At 41.1% G+C, this 18,907-nt stretch overlaps 1 protein-coding gene across 4 annotated transcripts; it reads left to right on the top strand.

Annotated features, from left to right (window-relative positions):
• The first annotated feature begins 234 nt into the window (after window positions 1-234).
• Window positions 235-18,799, top strand: ldb1a (LIM domain binding 1a). Of its 4 annotated transcripts, none has more exons than XM_068327460.1 (11): window positions 235-434; window positions 10,876-10,978; window positions 12,238-12,282; window positions 12,495-12,570; window positions 13,484-13,586; window positions 13,852-14,024; window positions 14,108-14,230; window positions 14,327-14,404; window positions 14,502-14,625; window positions 14,773-14,921; window positions 15,778-16,615. In XM_068327460.1, exons 1-11 carry the CDS (start codon window positions 407-409, stop codon window positions 16,000-16,002), a joined length of 1,227 nt encoding a protein of 408 aa, XP_068183561.1. In that variant the 5' UTR covers window positions 235-406; the 3' UTR covers window positions 16,003-16,615. The 4 variants fall into 4 exon arrangements, with proteins under 4 accessions (XP_068183561.1, XP_068183563.1, XP_068183564.1 ...); XM_068327462.1 differs by lacking the exon at window positions 15,778-16,615 and adding an exon at window positions 16,630-18,799 and having other exon boundaries at window positions 240-434; XM_068327463.1 differs by lacking the exon at window positions 15,778-16,615 and adding an exon at window positions 16,630-18,799 and having other exon boundaries at window positions 242-434; window positions 14,773-14,915.
• The last annotated feature ends 108 nt before the right edge of the window (window positions 18,800-18,907 follow it).

Here is an 18,907-nt window from a genome sequence, read left to right as displayed (position 1 = left end):
CTGCCACACACACACACACACACACACACACACACACACACACACACACACACACACACACACACACACACACACACACACACACACACACACACACACACACACACAGCTTCACTCTCAGATACCTTGAAGGATCTTTCTATTTCACTCGTCTCTCATTTTCCCTCCCACTTGTGTTGCAATATGTCTGTTAATGATGCAGCTCGAGCATGCACACTGCCAACTTCCTGCCTCTGACAGAGAGAGAGAGGAGTGTTACCGTGGTGTACATGCCCTGCTTTTGTACCACTCCCTCTAATCTCTCCTCCCCTCTGTCCATGTTGTTTTCCTCAGAGTTCGCCCATGTGAGCTGTGTGTGGACTGAGTGCAGCTGTTTCATTCCGAGCAGAGCCCAACATGTGAGAAGATGTCTGTTGGAGGTTGTGCTTGTCCCGGTGAGTGCATACTCTTTCTCTCCCTCTGCCTGTCTTATCCCTTTTCTGTGCTCAGTGGTGCTGTCAGAGCGATGACTTATGTAAAAGTGGTGCAAAGCTGCCTAGGGCCAGAGTGTAGGCTTGTGCGTGCATATATTTGTGTGTTGGTGAAGCCGTGCTCCATTCTCAACACGTCTTAAAACAAGGTTGCAGCCACTTGAGGACCGAGTTGTTCAGCAGAACCTCTCACTCACAGTTTCATGTATAACCACTGATCTACTGGGTTCAGTCACAGCGGATCACTGGCTCTACGTGTCATCCCCTTTCTTTTCACTCTTTTTCCTCAGCTTCATGTGATCACCGTGGGTCTGCCTCTTCATCGTCTGCCCTCTTCTGTGTCTGCTGGAGTTAATGGAAATCACTGCCTAGTCTCACAGGACTTTTTTTTTGTTGTTGTCATAATTGTCTCACCGGTCAGAACTGGATGACACACATGAGCTTTCCTTTACTCACTGCGTAATGAGTTCAAGCTGCTCTGTCTGAATGCATTTAAACCAGTAGTTTAAGGTACTTGAGAAGGTTTGACTGAAAGTTGATAATTTTTAAACAGCTGTCTGCATTTGTCAATGTGACTTTGCATTTTGCAGTTCTTCACTTTTAGAACCTAACATAACATTGACAGTGTATGTGATTGGTGTGTCTGTCCAGACGTGTCAATTTTTTTTTTGCCTGGAGCCTATGTCTCAAACTACATATACTTATTTCACTAAACGTCACACACACATCAAACATAACAAGCACTTGTGTTATGAGGTGCTTTAAGTTGTCTTTGTTGCTTCTAAGGAAAGATTATGTAATTTTTTATTTTATTCTTCTACATAAACAGTATCCAGAAAAATCTATGCTACTTTAGGGCAACATGAGGAACAGAGAATATGTTATTTACTGATGACTGTTAGTTACGTAGGTGATCTTGTAAGGATTTAATAAAGTTTATATAAAGTCTTGGTATTCATACTCAGGCAAAGCCATCTCTTCTTTACAGTTTTAGGAAGTAAACTGTTTCTTATCTGTTGTTTCTCCACGTATTGTTTGATTCTGTTTTTGTCAGTTTTTCATATTGACTGTTTAAATGTGAAAAACAATTGACTTGTGCAGCGTGAAAGCCTCGTAATGCCAGGGGATGGGCTCCATGCAACAGAAGGGAGCAAGTAACAGATAGAAATTGAATTGTAGCATCTGCTCAGGAGAATCTCAGAGAGGACAGATTGAATTAGTGTGTCAGTACCGTTTCAATGGGGATGTTCTGATTCATTGGTAGTAAGCCATCAGAGGGAATAAAATTAAAGAGGCTTCAGTTTGATGTGCTCATCTCAGATCTTTCTCCACTGTCTTGCTCTCCTTAGCTCAGTTTTCTCGTATCTTTGCTGCCATCGTTCCCTCTGTTTTCAGACTTTACTGGTGGAGGAGAAACTTTTAATGACATCCACATGTTTTTGAAGAATACGCTGCAAAAGAGGTCAAAGCCAGCGAGATCTGCCATGTGTTTATGCATGCATGCATGCTAGTGGGTTTGCAGATGTTATATACATGCTTGTACACATTCAGGAGGAGCCTGTTAGAACAAGTTTTGGCTGGTCGATCGCTCAGATTACCACTGAGCAATTCTGACACTAGTTTGTAGTTTCCATGTTCCTCTGTGTGCATGCTGTAAGTCATTACATTTGAAGGCTGGTTTGTTTACATTCTTGTATGATGGTGGATGGAAGATCCGCCCCATCCTTTGTGTGTGATTCTCCATTGGAAAAACAAATTCTCTCATTTATTAACATCACTTCTGCTTTTCTTCTGCTCTCTTTTTTTTTGTATTGGATCAGTGCGTTATAGAAACATGAATCTAAATGGCACATGGCATTACGAGACAGAATGCTGACAAATAAAGGACAAATTTATAGTTCATTGACAACACTGTGACATCCTACAGTTGTTGTGATTTAGCTGTGAATCATCCTTTTTAATGCTTTGTTCCCCACATGAAAAACATCCATCCTAACATAGCGAAGCCAATCACATCCTTTGTTCAGTCTAAATGGTAAAAATAGATTGCCTGTGAGCTGAAGATACCCCCCCCCCCATTCTCACACGCACCCACTCAAGTATGCACTGCTCTCTCTATCTCACCCTTTTCACTCTAACCCCTCCCATTTCTGGCACCCCCAATCTCACTCTCTCCCCCTCTTCCTCTTTCGATCTCACTCCCTGTTTCTGTCCCTCTGTGTCACTCCCGCATCCCTCGCTCACTGCCTTATGCAGTAACAGTCGGGTTACCTCGTGCAGAAAGTCACATGGCTCCTAGTTAGAGAAAAGTGACTTAAAGCAGAGCTAAAATGGCAGCCAAACAGCCAGGGCTTTAGCTGTTTTTTCTTTTTTTTCCTTTTTGTTGATTATGGTTACACAACTGGCACAGCTTTATGCACCGCACTGAAAGCCTGTGCTTCTCTGTCTTTTCCTCCTCAGTTATCCACTTCTTTCTTTTCCCCTCCTCTCTCTACCTTTGTAAGTCTCTTAGCTCTTGTTTGTTAGCTCGAAATGGCTGTGTGTGCAGAGGCAGAGAGGAAAAAGGAATGCGTGGGAGATGGAGATGCTGGGGAGTCAGAGAGACGGTGGTGGCGGAGGGGCTGACTCGCTGTGGTGATGTCACATCTGCTGCAGGCCGACAGGATAGCAAAGGAAAGCTTCCATGTGTCACACAGCCAGAAGGAATGGGTTTATGGAAAACAATATTTCTGAGGAGTAAAAAATATTTTTCTTTCTGAGCACCCCTTAATTTGTGAGAGACATGCTGCGGCATCTTTAAAACATGAAAGTGGCTTTGGTGCTAAGATAGGGCGATGTAGCAGAGCCCTGGGAGAAATATAGCCGTGCTGAAAACAAAAGAAACAAATAAAAATAGACGTTTTTATCAAAGCAATGTGCCAGCTGTGTATTTACAAGTATTTGGATTTACAACTGTTGTGTTGGTCGATACACCCACTCTCCAGATTGATTTTTTTTCAAGGACATTTTATATTCTGAGGCTGTTAGGGAGATTTCTGCCCTCAAATAGAATGTATAGTACTAATAATAATTTAAATCGACTTGAAAAGATGATGTCAGCAGGTAGAGTGGGACAGGCTGGTCCATTTACTTTGAATTAGAGAGTGACTCATCAGGTTTGCAGAGCCTTTGTTTCAGATGTGACATTAAAATAAGTGCTTCTGAATGTAAGGCCTGTGGTTTAGTGTCAGAATGACATTCTCACTGTTTGTTCCTCAAGTTTGTTCCATTTGTTCAGTTCCAAAAAAGATATTAAATTTCTTTAGGCTTTACTTCGTGGTGAATTTTTGTTTTTGCACAGAAATATTGAGGAAGTGAATTTGGTTGACACATTTGTTCAGTGAATTTAATTTCAAGGAAAACTCAAGTAAAAAACAACCAAGTCTGCAGTTGAACCCATCTCAGTTCTCTGTGTTTGTCTAATTCTGTCTGGATTCAGATCGGTGACCTATCTTTTTAGAGAAGCCCATAACAGCAACCTTTACACACTGGTTTCTTTTGTTATCCTACAGTTTATGGTGAACACAAGCTGTTAGACTTCCTCCTGTCAAGCCACAGTAGAATCCTGTGAGTGTGGTCTGTGTTAGTTCTGCCTGCTGCCTTGATGCTATCTCCACCTGTCAGGTGTCACAGCAGTTTCCCTGACAGCGATGCACTTCCACTGTGACAGTTTGAAAAGCTACAACAGGAACAAGAAGGTGTCACCAGAGCTCTCTTCAGATTTCCTTACTGGTGCTTCACTTTCTCTGTGTGGGGTTTGCTTACAGACGCAATAAAAAAACCCTGCAGGTTTTGGAAAATGCTGTTTAGACATAGCTCTTTTGCTGCCTGTGCAGATAGTTGAAATCCTTTCACAGCTCACCACATTTTTTTAAGTGTAACTCCTCACCAATATTTGGTTAGTGAACAGATTGATTAAATAATCACATTTTTGTATCCCTCTCTTAGAGACAAAGTTATTTATTTATTATATTTAAGAAATTTTGTCATGTTAACATTTTACATTTCAACGGGACTTGTTCAGTTGATTTCCATTTTACTGTCTGCACATAGTTCCTATGTTCTGGACACCTGACACAATATGTCGGGACAAGTCGGGTGTGCTCGTGGTAAATAGTCCTGAGTATGTTTTCCAACACATTGCCTGGTATTTCAGTGTCAATGCAATACACTCTACCTGCATGAATGAGAACATGTAGGGCGGTCTGGTGTGCTAGGGACTAATCCAAGAGGGTACATTAGATTTTTGGGGTATTTCTATTCAAATACTGTACCCCATGACAGTTGCAGATAATGGTTTATATTGGATATAATTCAGTTGTATTTGACTCTATTCCATGATGCGGAATCCGAAACAGTGTGGTTTTTGTTTACAGTTTGAAGATGTTTAATCTTCAGTTCAAAACACTGCCGGGAGTACAAATATTTAACCTCTCCTGAGGTCATCAACAGTTTGTCAGTCATTAAGGTCACAAAAACAGCTTAACTTAAAGTGCTATTATGGTCATTACCTTTGTTAAAGACAAAAGTGGTTTGTTTGCTTTGTGCATCATCCGAGTCATTAGTGCAGTATTATTATATTACTTGTACAAATATGTTTGTTCACACCTTAAACTGTAGTGCTTTTGACCAAGTTATTTCGTTAGTTTAAATCAGAATCAGAAATAGAATACTTTACTGATCCCTAAGGGGGATCTTGCTTTTTGTACAGTAGCATTTCTCCAGATAGTATAAGAGAAAAATTCCACAATCAAGAAGAAAGAATAAATAACCAAATAAGTAAAAGAATGTAAATGTAGGGATATGTTTCACAAGCCCTGTGGATCAGTCTGTTCAGTCTGTTGGTGTCTGCCATCCACAGATCACTGCCCCAGCACACCACAACGTAGAAGAGAGCACTGACCACCACAAACTTGTAAAACACCTGCAGCATGCTGTTGCAGATAATAAACGACTTCAGCTGCCTGTAGAAAAAGAGATGGTTTTTGCCCTTCTTGGAGAGGATATCTGTGTGCTTCCCCCAGTCCAGTCTATTGTCATCATGGATCCCCATGTATCTGGTGTCATCTCCCTAGCAGTCAGTTAGAAATTTATTTTATTTATTTTTGTTTAATATACTCAATTAATCCCCAAAAAGAAATTAATGGCACACTCTAGTGTTAGTAACATGTATATATTAGTGTCTACAGGCCCTGAACAAACAAACACACACACACACATGGGGCCTGTAAGCATGTGGGGGGAGGTAGGGTGGAAAGCACCTCCTGCTTGGTGCACCCAAAAGAGCAACTTGAAAAGGGGATAGTGCCTTGCTCAAGGGCACCTTGGCAGTGCTCCAGAGGTGAGCTGACACCTCCCACTGTCAGCTCACACTCAGGGTATTTTTGGGCGGGAGCGGGAATCGAACCATCAATCTTAGGAACATTGGACAACCTGCTCTACCACTGTGCCACTGCCGCCCCCAAATGAAGAAGCCTGTTGGATTAGATGCAAAACGTCTCAAACCCTAAACAGAAGTCCAGTTGCTTCAGATTCAACCAGGAGGATTACTGTGACCTGGATGAATGAGAATCCATACCAACATTTCCTTTGATTCAATTCTGAAGCGTGAGGGTGATGCTCCCCTTGTCTGCCAGCAGAGGGAGCTGCTGTTCTATTACAGCTCACTGAGCAAACAGTGATCAGCAAGAACTGGGCATAAGTCAAGGCCACAAAAGGCAAACATTGGAACGTGGATATTTGTCCTGAAAGAGATTTTCAGTTGCATATCTTTTTTAATTTAATCTTATTTCTTGAAATAATGATTTGTATGAAGAATGGTCTGCTATTGTGAAAGAAAACTTGGAAAAGGTGTTCAGACGTGAAATTTAAGGTCCATGTGGTGACAAGTGTTGTGGTATTTTGTTTCTGTGAAGCAGCCCACAGTTCATTCCAGATACATCTAACCTCATTTGCAGCAGATACTGCATATCTTTGCTCTACGCCTAACATGGGCTTTGTGTGGTTAAGAGTGTCTGGTGTGGATCAGCTTTGTTTACTCTTTAATGAAATTGACTTTTTGTTTCTCACATCTGCATTCCTGGTTTATATAACTCCATTAACTGACTGGCAGGTCAAGTGAAAAACTCAATAAAATGAGCTTTAAAGGCACTTTGAGACCACAAAAGGGGTTTCCATCCTCAGACACACAGCTTGTAAACATGAGAGAGTGGGTATTGATTAAAAATGAGGCAGTAGATTATACTCTTACATAATCTGAGGCAACGACTGGCTCAGGACTGTGGTCTGAGGGTTTTCTCTCAAGAGGAGACATTAGCCAAATTAATAATGTTTCGTGAACATTTACAAGGTTGGCTAAAATTAAACAGCCTATTTTGGTTACTATTTATTATCAGAGATTTCCAGAATAATCATGTTTGAATAGCACTCTGTGGATTATATGAAGAGGACTGTTAAGGCCAGGAAGAACTGTTCAGAACTGGATAACCAGTTTAAGTTCTAATAGTTCCAGTAGAGCTAGCAAAATATTTTCGCCTTGTATTTTATACATCATGACTGGTTATTGGTGAAATGTCTCTCTGGTAGGAACATAAAAATAACATTAGATACAGCAAAATTTCAAAGGAGACAGTTTTTGGTATGTAACTGAATGCAGTCATATGACACTCGCTGAAGTACTTGTAGCACAATAAATATCAACAAAATAAAAGGACATGAATATAAACTGTTTTTATTTTGTAGCCAACTTGTGGGACTTGGAGAAGCACACAGTCTAATGAGTCCATTGGGTTGGTCCCGGAGTTTATGTCAAGATTTTTTTGTGAAATCCAATTCAACCAACCATGACTTGGTTGGTTGAATTGGATTGAATTTCAACCAACCAACCAACCAACCAACCAACCAACCAACCAACCCACAAACCAACCAACCAACCATTAAAACCATCTTGCCAAACATAATGAGTCCCACCATCTCTATTCATAAAGTTCAAGTATTATAGTTTAGACAATAATGCATCAGTAGCACTCATTAAATCATACAAATTATATAATTCTGGAGGGAGTCCTCTAATAATCCTCTTAATTATTGCTGTTCAGTTTTGAATCTAGATACTAGTGATGGAGCAGAGGGTAGGAATTTGACATTGCTCTAGCTCATGACCTGTTACATCCCGCTTCAAAGCGGTGATGTACTGCAATTGTCAAAGTTCATATGTTGTTCATATGTCCATTTGTCCGTTCGTTCATCCACTAGTATGTCCACCAAATATCTTGCAAATTTGACCTTGACCTTGAAAAAACTAGGTCAAGGTCAAATTTCAAATTTTGTACTCTCAGGAACCGGATAAGATAGAAAGATGAGGGAGAAGGCCAGTGTAAGACCGTAGATCAAAGCTTGTGCTTTGGCCTTCTTCATATGCACTAGTCTGTGCACCAATTAGGTACTGGTACTACTTTCAGGGTCCCCTGACCTGCCGTCAAAGTAGACCAGGGTAAATTGCGGAATGTTGCTGTCTCTGACTGTTTACTCTTTTTTTGTTTACTTTTTTTTTTTTATTACTCTTGCAAATTGTATGGTATTACTTTGTGAGCACACAGTGACAGTGAGCTAACCGGTCAGACGGGCTGACACGGGGCCCCTGTGGCGGGTGGGCCCCTGTTTGTCCCGGCGCGAGCTCCAATGGGCGGGGAGCCCCGAGAAGGCGGGGCCTATGTTTGCTCTGGCAGGAACAAAGGCTCCTGTAGTAGTAGTAGTAGGCAGGTAGCATCGCCCCCATCCCGCTACTGAGCTTCCTGTTTGGGGTCCCAGTCTGACATGAACCAGAGGAACTAGCCGGAGTTTGTCATTCCCCGCGTCCTGAGTCTAGTCCGAGCCGGCGGGGATTCATTACTGTCGCTCGGAGCTGTTTCCTCCACCGTCCATCCGCTCCGGCTAGCAACGCGGCTAGGTGGCTGGAAGCACGGAGCTAGGGTGTTTTGCAACACCGCGTCTCGGTGAACCTTTCTCTGCAGGTAATGTCAGCCTACAGCCGCCCCGCTTATTCATCAGCCGTCATTCACAATAAAGAGCCGAAGCTGGGTCAAACAAGTCCGGAAGAATGTGAATGGGTCGCGGCCACAGCGGAGTCTTAGCGGCTAGCTGCTTTTAGCATGAAGCTATTGAGGGTTAAACGTCCTCCGCTAAAGGGAACGCGGCCCTGCGGCTTAAGCTACGCTTGGGATTTCATCTGAAACGGAATGTTATCCCATCTGTACATGTTCACAGGCAAAAGTGTAAATTAACCCAAAATTGCAATGCAAGTCTGTATTAATTAATAATTATTTGCTGGCTGTCAGACAAGAGCTGTAACTCCATTGTTTGCTGTGGATTGTTTGAGCACACATAGTTCTCTTTCTGTAAAGTTAGCCTTTGTTTGTTATGCATCACGAGCAGAACCATCAGGTTCTTCCAGTACGAGCTGCTGGAAGGCGTTTTTATTTGTCATGTGCACATTGATTCAGGAAGCCTCGCCGTTGAAGTCATCCTATTTTTTGGGGTGTTTGTAAATGTCTACACGACGTGAGAGGATGTAATAGCACGTCATAAGAACAAACATGATGCACACACACACACACACACACACACACACACACACACACACACACACACACACACACACACACACACACACACACACACACACACACACACACACACACACATATACATACACACACATATATATATATATATACATACACATAGTATGGACTAATGCTGTCAGGAATTTGTGTGTGTGTGTGTGTGTGTGTGTGTGGGAGCAGGGGATAGCTTGTAGGTCAAAGTCTCTGCATAAAGAGCCATTGTTGGTGATCCTTAGCAGATTCACCCCTACGTTAGTGAGAGGATGACCTCCCACATCTCTCATTTACACTGAGACGTGGAAGAAAAAGGTGAAAATGAATGGAGGAGTTAATCCAGGAAGGCAGACTGAGTTGTGGAGTAGAGCTCTAGCGTTCATGCTGGCTACGTTAATGTCATATACGTATGTCTTTATTTGTATTCTTTTTACTTTACGTAAATAGTCTGCTTGTGGCTTGGTCCACAGTTATTAAGGTTAAATAACACAACATGCTGGGCTTTTACCACTGACCAGACGGGGCTGGGTTGGGTTTTAATGAAGACATGCTGTGATGATGATGAGGATGATGATCCACTGTTGTGTGTACCATGTGCCTTCTCTCTGCGCTCTGCTTTACATTTTGTCACCATAAACCATGCGACACATTGCCAACATCTTTGAACGTGAAGAAATGGGAAATGTAAATGTGAAGAATGTGGTCAAAAACTGTCCATATGCCCACACAAAGAAGCTACACAGTCCATTATTTCCTTAATGTGTGGTTTTTTGTTTACTACACACTTCAGAATGTTGTACTGTTGCGTTTTTCTGTAGTTTTTGACAGTGTTGATCTTTATCTGACATTTTGTGGTTGTGTTGTTAATGTAAAGGATTCATTGCGGTATATAGTGTTGATGCATACATTTTTTCTAAAGGAACATCTACTTTTGTATGCAGCAGGGATATAAATGAGCCTTAAATCCTAGTGACAAACTGACATTCTGCTGCCTCCATGTGCTGATCAGATATTAAAGCAGGACACGTCAGTAACACGTCCTCTGGGGCGAATGTAAGGGGCAGTGACCATGATCCATTATCTCAGTGTAGCTTCTAACTGGCCAATCCATTATAATGTATTATGATTACATGTAGTCAGATTTAATTAAATGCACCCACTGTGTGTTGGGTCTCCTTCTGTGCACATATGTTCTGGATTTTTTTTTGGGGGGGGGGGGGGGGGGGGCGTTCTGGATTTGTTTGAGCATGAATGGCTTCTCTGGATAAATAAGGGTTAACAACAGCCAGGGCAGCAAGAGGGGGGATGGGTAGAAAAGGCAACTGAAGGGGGAGACTTGCTGCATGCACACACAAGCGCAGTGCATGGTTTGAATCTCAAGGGGATGTATGCATAGAGGAGGGTTCCCTTTAGTGATGTGGATAGTACAGGAACACAAAGAACACACTAGAACCCCCCCCCCCATTTTACTGATTGTTTTTTTTCTGCAGGTTGATAAAAATGTCATTTTCCCCACTTGTGGTGATTTATTTTTTTGTCCATTTGCCAGATTGAAGATTCATTAAATAATGAAAGCAGCAGGAAATTGCTTCGGTAGCAAGGTTTCAGTAAATCTCAATGAAATCATCCACCGTCAGATTACTTAAATGATGCTGTGATTTGAATGAGTTAAGTCTGGAGTAATCTAAATCTGCTTTAAATCTCTGCTCGTTTTTGTTTTTTTCTCTCTGTGGTGTGTTCATGTGCAGGCTGTTCGTCAAAGTCATTCAAGCTGTACTCTCCTAAGGAGCCCCCCAACGGCGGCAGCTTTCCCCCATTCCACCCAGGCGCTATGCTGGACAGAGATGTGGGGTATGTCTGGGTGTTGAGATGCTCTGTGAAAAACCAAATGTGTCTAAAACTAGAGATTTATGTGGGTCATTAAATCTTGAACTGTATTACCCTCCTGTTACTTATTGCAAGCTTAAAGTATTTGTTTCTCATCACATGGATTCATGAGAACATTTTTCTATTTTCGGTATTGAAGTTTTATGGATTATATTTATAGGACTTTATTATTACTGCACTCTTGAAATTGTTCTTTTTCATCAAACATCTGATAGTTGACTTTTTACAGGATTACTTGTGACCTTAAAAAGGGAAAGTAGACATTCGAATGTAAAATGTTATACTACAAACACTGTCATAACTGTTAGCAATATTCACACAAAAGACACACACACACACACACACACACACACACACACACACACACACACACACACACACACACACACACACACACACACACACACACACACACACACACACACAAAGAAATATCAGTTTCTTCAGTCTCCACCTTCAGGGAAAATGATTGGGAGCATTTTGGTAATTTACTTCAGTAAATGCAGCAAAAAAAACCCCTAACAAAACACAAAACAAAAAACTTTATTTAAAAAAGTCTGCCATTGTTGTATGCGATAACTGTATAAATATATGCTGGTCTAAAAAACAACATCACAATGCTTGAAAAATATAATACATAAAATTTAATATTTTGTAAATGAAATATCATAAATGAAAGGTAAATGCAAAAAGAATAAAATGAACTTAAAACAAAAGATATCCAAAAATACCTTTTTGAAAGCTAGCATGCTTCTGGATCTTTTTCCTTTTGGTGTTCTTTTGTTTATGGTGACCTCAAACAGCCTGAATTTGTATTACTGCCACCCTCTGGCAGGACTGCACTACTATCAGGTGGAGGTAAAAAGATGTAAAATTGGTCTGAAGACAAAACCATTATCGTGTATACTAATCTTTTGTTTTATTTTATTTTTTTACTACTTTATGATTGTTTGAAACCCTTTGTAGTTGCAAGAACTGAATATTAAACATCTTATTGCTCCATGTCCGGGTTCTGTTCTGGGTTTTTATCTGAGAACTCCATGTTTGTTATGTCAGACTAGAATGTGATTTCGATAAATAGTTGGCTGTTAGGTACATCTGAGATGTATTTGAGGTTACGAAATTTCATATGTTAGTCATTTACTACTAAATGCACATACGGTTGGTGTTGCTTGTGTTTCTTCAGTAACAGTAGTTGCTTTTGTATTTTTCCTACCTTCAAGGCCTACACCCATGTACCCCCCATCCTACATGGAGCCTGGAATGGGGTCAGTACACTGATGCTGGAATAATGAACAGTTGTGGTTTGTCGTACTGAATTTTTAAAGATATTGCACATAGATGTTCTAAATGTGTCGTTAAAATGCGAGCATTTGCAGTGCCTTGTCATTGCTCCTGGCTCATATCATCTGTTTCCACTAGAAACATAAAAGTTCGTGATGCAGCCGAGACAGCGTTGCTAAATCATCCTTTGTTTCAGGAGACCTACACCGTATGGAAACCAGACTGACTACCGGATATATGAGCTGAACAAAAGGCTACAGAATTGGACAGAAGTGAGTCACACCATTATTCACACAGATTTAACAACTTAATGTTCAGCTGTTGCTGTAAAAAGATAGACTTGGTGTTTCATGTTGGAGTCAGTTTTCATATTCTGAAACTCCTGTGCTGCTTACTATTATCAAGGTTTCATGTGTTTCCTAGCAGCTCGTGTTTCAACCTCAATTACATTCAGGCTCTTAATAGGATTACTGATGTCTGATCAACCTGACTAAAATATAATTTCGCTGCCAACTGTTTATGTGCCTTAGTAAGCAGTTGAGGAGCCGTTGTGTGCCTGGTTTTTATGTGTCACGCTAAATGTTACAACAAATAAATGCATCTAGACTGTAGTACGCAGTAGGAATTTTACCAATGATTAAGTTTTATCTCTAAAACATCACACACACTGCTGCACAAACTAGGATAATCTACTGGATTATTGAGCTTCTATTTTTGTGTCCTCTTCAAGTTTTAAACTTGAATGTTATGTTTTGTATCAAGGCTAACATAATAAGTTGTTTTGTGTATGATTATTGTGGCCAGAATACTTTTAAATAATAACAATAATACCAATAATAACTTAATTTATCAATTAAATGGTAATACCATAGGATAAGAGTGCCATCAGTCAACTTTATCCTAATCTTTTTTAATTCCATTTTTTACTTCTGCTTCTACCCAAATGAGGAACCTGTTGTACAAAGAGAACATTTACTCTTAATGAACAGTGAAAAGGCAAACAACCCAATAAAAGATCCACCTGGTCAAAAAAAACCCCTGTTAGATCATTTACATGTTAATACAACATTTTATGATTTGAATATAATTATGTGCAGAAGTGTTTTGCCTTGAGGTTAAATAAACACATTGCGTCTTGCATCGGTTTGCTGACAGATTATGATACTTGTCTTTACTTTTCCTTAGGACTGTGATAATCTCTGGTGGGATGCCTTCACCACAGAGTTCTTCGAGGATGACGCCATGCTCACCATCACTTTCTGCCTGGAGGACGGCCCCAAACGATACAGTAAGATATCACTGACAGTGACATTTTACTTTAGGGTTTTTTTTTTTAGTTCATGATGTATGTCACACCTTTCCATGTTTTCTCATCAAATACGTTCTGCCTCTTTCAAATGCACATATATGTATTTTAGATATCATGTAAGTTTTTGCACAAGTCCAGCTGCTTATATATAATTTAAATATCTGTCATGGTCTGTTACATGTACTATTTTCATACATTTTTTATACATTTGATTTATAGAAAACATTTATCATTTTTCTTGCAGCCATCGGCAGGACATTGATTCCACGATATTTTCGAAGTATTTTTGAGGGGGGTGCCACCGAGCTCTTTTATGTTTTGAAGCATCCAAAGGAGTCCTTCCACAGTAACTTTGTGTCTCTTGACTGTGACCAGTGCACCATGGTGACCCAAAATGGAAAACCTATGTTCACACAGGTACCGACAATTTCACAAATAAGAAAAATGTCCAGTCCCTCAGTGGTGTGATGGTATCATTCGATTTCTGTTCTGTGGGTCAGGTTTGCGTGGAGGGCCGCTTGTATCTAGAGTTTATGTTTGATGACATGATGAGGATCAAGACGTGGCACTTCAGCATCAGACAACACAGAGAGGTCCTACCAAGGAGCATTTTGGCTATGCATGTAGGTTCATCAGACAAGTCACACTTATGGCTATGGACTATCATTGTGCTTTTTTTATCTCAACATTTTTTATTTTATTTTAACCTACTCATGCAGGACCCCCAGATGCTCGATCAACTGGCTAAAAATATCACCAGATGTGGGCTGTCTAACTCCACGCTCAACTACCTCCGTGTAAGCGAAAATAATTTGACTAGCTAGCATTATGTACACATGTAGCAACCTGCTCACTCTGATTTCTGTTTGGCATATGTCTTTATCATCCCTAAAGCTATGTGTGATATTGGAGCCCATGCAAGAGTTGATGTCCAGGCATAAGACCTACAGCTTGAGCCCCAGAGACTGCCTGAAAACTTGTCTTTTCCAGAAATGGCAAAGAATGGTAGCACCTCCAGGTAAAAGTACACCTCTGAAAGTAGCTGTGGCATTTTTTCAAGTGTTGGGTCCAGACAAAAAAAACAATTCTTTGCGATTGTATGAACTTATCTAGAAGAGATTATTGATCTGACAAAAAGCTCATCGTGAAACTTGTTGACTTGCAGCTGAGCCTGCCAGACAAGCTCCAAACAAGCGGAGAAAAAGGAAGGTGTCCGGCGGAAGCACGGTGAGCTCCGGCGGAGGCACCAACAACAACAGCAACAGCAAAAAGAAGAGTCCAGCCAACAGTTTCTCCCTCTCCAGCCAGGTACCTGTAAGCATTACATTTACTTCACCTCTATATACACCCCCCAAGTTCAGCTAAGCAAGGTATAGAGCATAAGAAAGAAGGTAGAGGAGCGAGGAACAACAGCAAGAAGATTTGAGTTATTTGTGGGTGCGGGGGATGGTTAGTGTGTTTAGGAGTAGGTGTAGCAAGCAGGTCAGGGTAGAAATAGCTCTATAGGTGAATGAGCAGATTTTTAGCAGACCTCCTAATGTGAACCAGTGATGGGCAGTCCCTGGTCCTCTATGGCCACAGGTCTTAAGGTTTATGTAGATGAGGTACGAGATCTTCTGGGGCCATAGAGTCGGGCTATCTTGCTCTGATCTTCAGCGGGACAGTTCTAGTTGCCACCTTATCAACTTGGTTTTAGAGTTACCACGAAGTATATTGGAGCACATGAGTCACAGAGCACCGCTGTATTTGTGTACTTGGTTTTCTTGATTGAGCGAACGAGACCCGAGGTGGAATGGAAACCCCCCCCCCCCAAATGCAGCACTCAAGGATCAGGGATGCCCACTGCTGGCCAGTAAGGAGGGACCTTCAACCCTGGTTCTCCCAATAGGTTTCAGGGATTCAGGGCCTCCTGGACGACTGCATTTTCATGCTGTGATTGGTTCAGGAAAACAGGACACTACTTAAAGATTTTTATATCAGGATCCCTTGGTCCTGAAAATTTAACTGGAAGTATTCAACCAAATCAACTGTGGAGTTGAACAAGTTAGGTTGCACTCATACAGTAGGCAAAAAAAACCCGCTAGCTGCAACTCGTCCGCCCAAGCAGACATTCCGTGGACACCCCTGTATTATGGGGATAATATGTACCGGCCCTTGCTGTCCCCTTTAGGACGTGATGATGGTGGGAGAGCCCACTCTGATGGGAGGGGAGTTTGGTGACGAGGACGAGCGTCTGATCACGCGGCTGGAGAACACGCAGTTCGATGGGGCGAATGGCCTGGAGGATGAGGACAGTTTCAACAGCTCGCCTGCACTGGGGGCTCACTCGCCCTGGAACAACAAGGCGCCCTCCAGTCAGGAGAGCAAGAATGACAACTCCCAGTCATCCCAGTAGAGGGATGTGGTTGATGCCAGCCCCCTTTTTGCTTAAAACCTACTGGGATCCACCTGAGCCAACACACTAGAGAGAGGAGTCAGGGAAGAATGCCTTTAGCACTTTTGTTCAATAACTTTTTGTTTGTTTTATTCCATTATGTTGTATTTAACGACAGCGGTTAGGGGAAGGGTAGATAGCTGATGGACCGATAAAGCTGCAGTGTCAGCAGAATCCCACTCGCTCCCTTACATGGTCGCTCAGTGGTGCTCAGCCTTGGCCCTGTTTGCTCGGCTTCACTCGGTCCTCTTAGAGTTGTGGTGAGATCGGTTGGGTGGAGGTTCATTTCATTATGTGGTTACCCCCCCATCGTCACTCACAACAGAGTCGGTTGGTGTGTCCTGTTGTTTGAGTGCTTGCCATGGCCACCATGTCAGTGGGTTCTTGTTCCAACCTCGGGTCTCTCAGTTGTGCGATTTCATTGAAGACGCACCTCGTTGTTTCTGTTGTCCTCATGTCACAAGGAATAAATGCTTCGCTTTTATTTAACTTATTGTTTTGCAGGCTGCAGAAAACTGTGTGCACTCTAAGCATCAGCATCAAAAGTCAACGTTCGGTTTGTAAAAACTCAATTATTTGTTTTTGTAGGACCTGGTTGGAACAAAAACCTGTACAGTGCCGGAGCTTGAGGACCGGAGTTGAGAACCACTACGCTAAATCTTAAACACACACACACACACACACACACACACACACACACACACACACACACACACACACACACACACACACACACACACACACACACACACACACACACGTTCTGATAAAAACATACATGTACACACACACACACACACACACACACACACACACACACACACACACACACACACACACACACACACACTTCCAACTACAGCATAAATCATTAAGGTACTGGAGAGAGATGATACAGTGTGTCTGGACCAGAGTACCAGATGCTACAGGAGTGTGTTTTCATTTTCTATGTTTTAGACTTCTTTTGATTTTTTTTTTGTAAACAATTTCTAAAAAAGAAACAGGCAAGCAAGCAAACAAAAACACCCCAGAATATTCTTTGCACTGTTTTCCACTTTTAACTTCAATCTATTTTTCTTATTGATGGCGTATTTTCTCTTTTTCTTTTCTATTAATGCTAATGTAAGATCTGTAAAGCATCTGAAACCTGCAGTATATCAATGTATAATTATTGCTGTTAGATCATTCTTATTGTGATGGTAATAACTTCCATTTGAGTCTGTGCTTGATATGTCATCCATGTGTGTCAGACATCACACTGTCTCCGTTCATTGGCTTCAGGTAGGAGAACATGATTAGTGTTTAATACTTCACTACGACTTCTTGGAGTCCAGAACAGCACACTGGAACCATTGTCTCCACTAAATTTCCATCAAGAGCCTCGTTTGGATCTGTTGACTTGTCATCGCAGAACTGTTTGCTTTGTTTTGAAATGTTGATCTGGGGTTCAGAGAACATAACGACAGAAAACTTGTCAAATTTGTTACTCAAAAATATTTTAAAATCAAGTTTTGACAGAATTGTAAAATAAGAAAAAAAGACTTTTGTATTAACTTAAGTTTCCCAGAAATGTTTTTAATTACATCTAAGAAAGCTGCAAACCAAGAAGCTACATGTAAAGACTCTTTAGATATTGATTACACTGTGCTGTTTTATGTTTTGATGAAGTATCATTTTGTTGGCTTTACTCCTCATGTTTGTGTCTGTGCTTGTATATTTTAGGTAGTTATTTCTGTAAAAGTTATTCTATGTATTCCTCCCTAGAAATATGAGAAACTCAATCTAATGTAAATAGATGAAAGCCTCTTAAGTTTTTTTAAACGTGATTTTTAATGGTACAATCACTGATAAAAGAATTTTACCCTCATTTTAGCAAACTGTATTTATTTTTGTATGTACCTACATTCTGTTTAGGTCCAACTCACCTGTAAAATACTCGTAATATATGGAGGGGTTTGTGGGACTGCTGAGTCACTTAAAGTTGTTATTCATTCCTTTGTGTTTTAAGACATGCAGCTCCTGGTTATTATGGCTTCTTTACTACATTGGTTCAGTGCATTCTCAGAACAGTTTCCAGACACAATCTGAAAAGACAGCCAATGAATGAGAACCACATGTAGAGGGGAGTTTAACCTGGTTTTCATTATTTGGATGCTGGAAATGTGCAAACGGTGACCCAAATAATTTCATTTAGAGAAATTTAAACGGAATTGAATAAATTCTACCTAAACCATCAACCATATTATCTCTATGGTTTTACTTTGTAAGGAATTATTTTTTTTACTTAGGAATTATGCCTGACCTTTGACCTCACACCATTTTCTGGGAGCAAAACAAGGCACAGTGACAGATTATTTTTTACATGTAATTACATATTATGACATTGAAGCCCGAGATGTAAAGCATCACTCACTGAATGAGAAACTCCTCTATCATATCTGGCTCAAGTACAGTACTGTCTGAAAACCCACGCTGAGTCATCAGTTGTGCGTAAATCATTTTTCATGCTAACACCCATAGCTTTTATGGTGTATCAACTCAGCAGGCTGACGCAGACTTGAATATAGGGACAACTTTTCAACCCTGTGTTTCCTACATTGACATGGGGACTGGGGGGTTTGGGATTTGAACAGAGCTGGAACGGCACCCATAACTGGCTCCTGTAGCACCTCACCATAGGGGTGATTTTATATCTATATTTTTTTGCCAGGTGTCTGATAATTCATGTACGGTATCAATAAAGATGGATTTTCACTGATTGGCATGATTGGGTCTGTTTCACCAAACAGGGTTAACAAACCCTGAGTAAAACCTGTGGCTCTGGGTGGACTCACTCTGAGCTTGTAAACCAGGGTTTTGTGGTTTC

Source organism: Antennarius striatus, chromosome 11 (assembly GCF_040054535.1).
Source record: "Antennarius striatus isolate MH-2024 chromosome 11, ASM4005453v1, whole genome shotgun sequence".
NCBI classification, from domain to species: Eukaryota; Metazoa; Chordata; class Actinopteri; order Lophiiformes; family Antennariidae; genus Antennarius; species Antennarius striatus.
The sequence above is the reverse complement of the archived record's forward strand: the minus strand, read 5'-3'. Positions and strand labels throughout refer to the sequence as shown.

Excerpts from the sequence above, each read along its gene's own strand:
- ldb1a (XM_068327460.1), top strand. The coding sequence starts at position 407 with ATGTCTGTTGGAGGTTGTGCTTGTCCCG. Across the intron at positions 10,979-12,237 it reads ATGCTGGACAGAGATGTGGG|GCCTACACCCATGTACCCCC; the intron begins GTATGTCTGGGT and ends CCTACCTTCAAG. Across the intron at positions 14,922-15,777 it reads CCCTCTCCAGCCAGGTACCT|GACGTGATGATGGTGGGAGA; the intron begins GTAAGCATTACA and ends TGTCCCCTTTAG.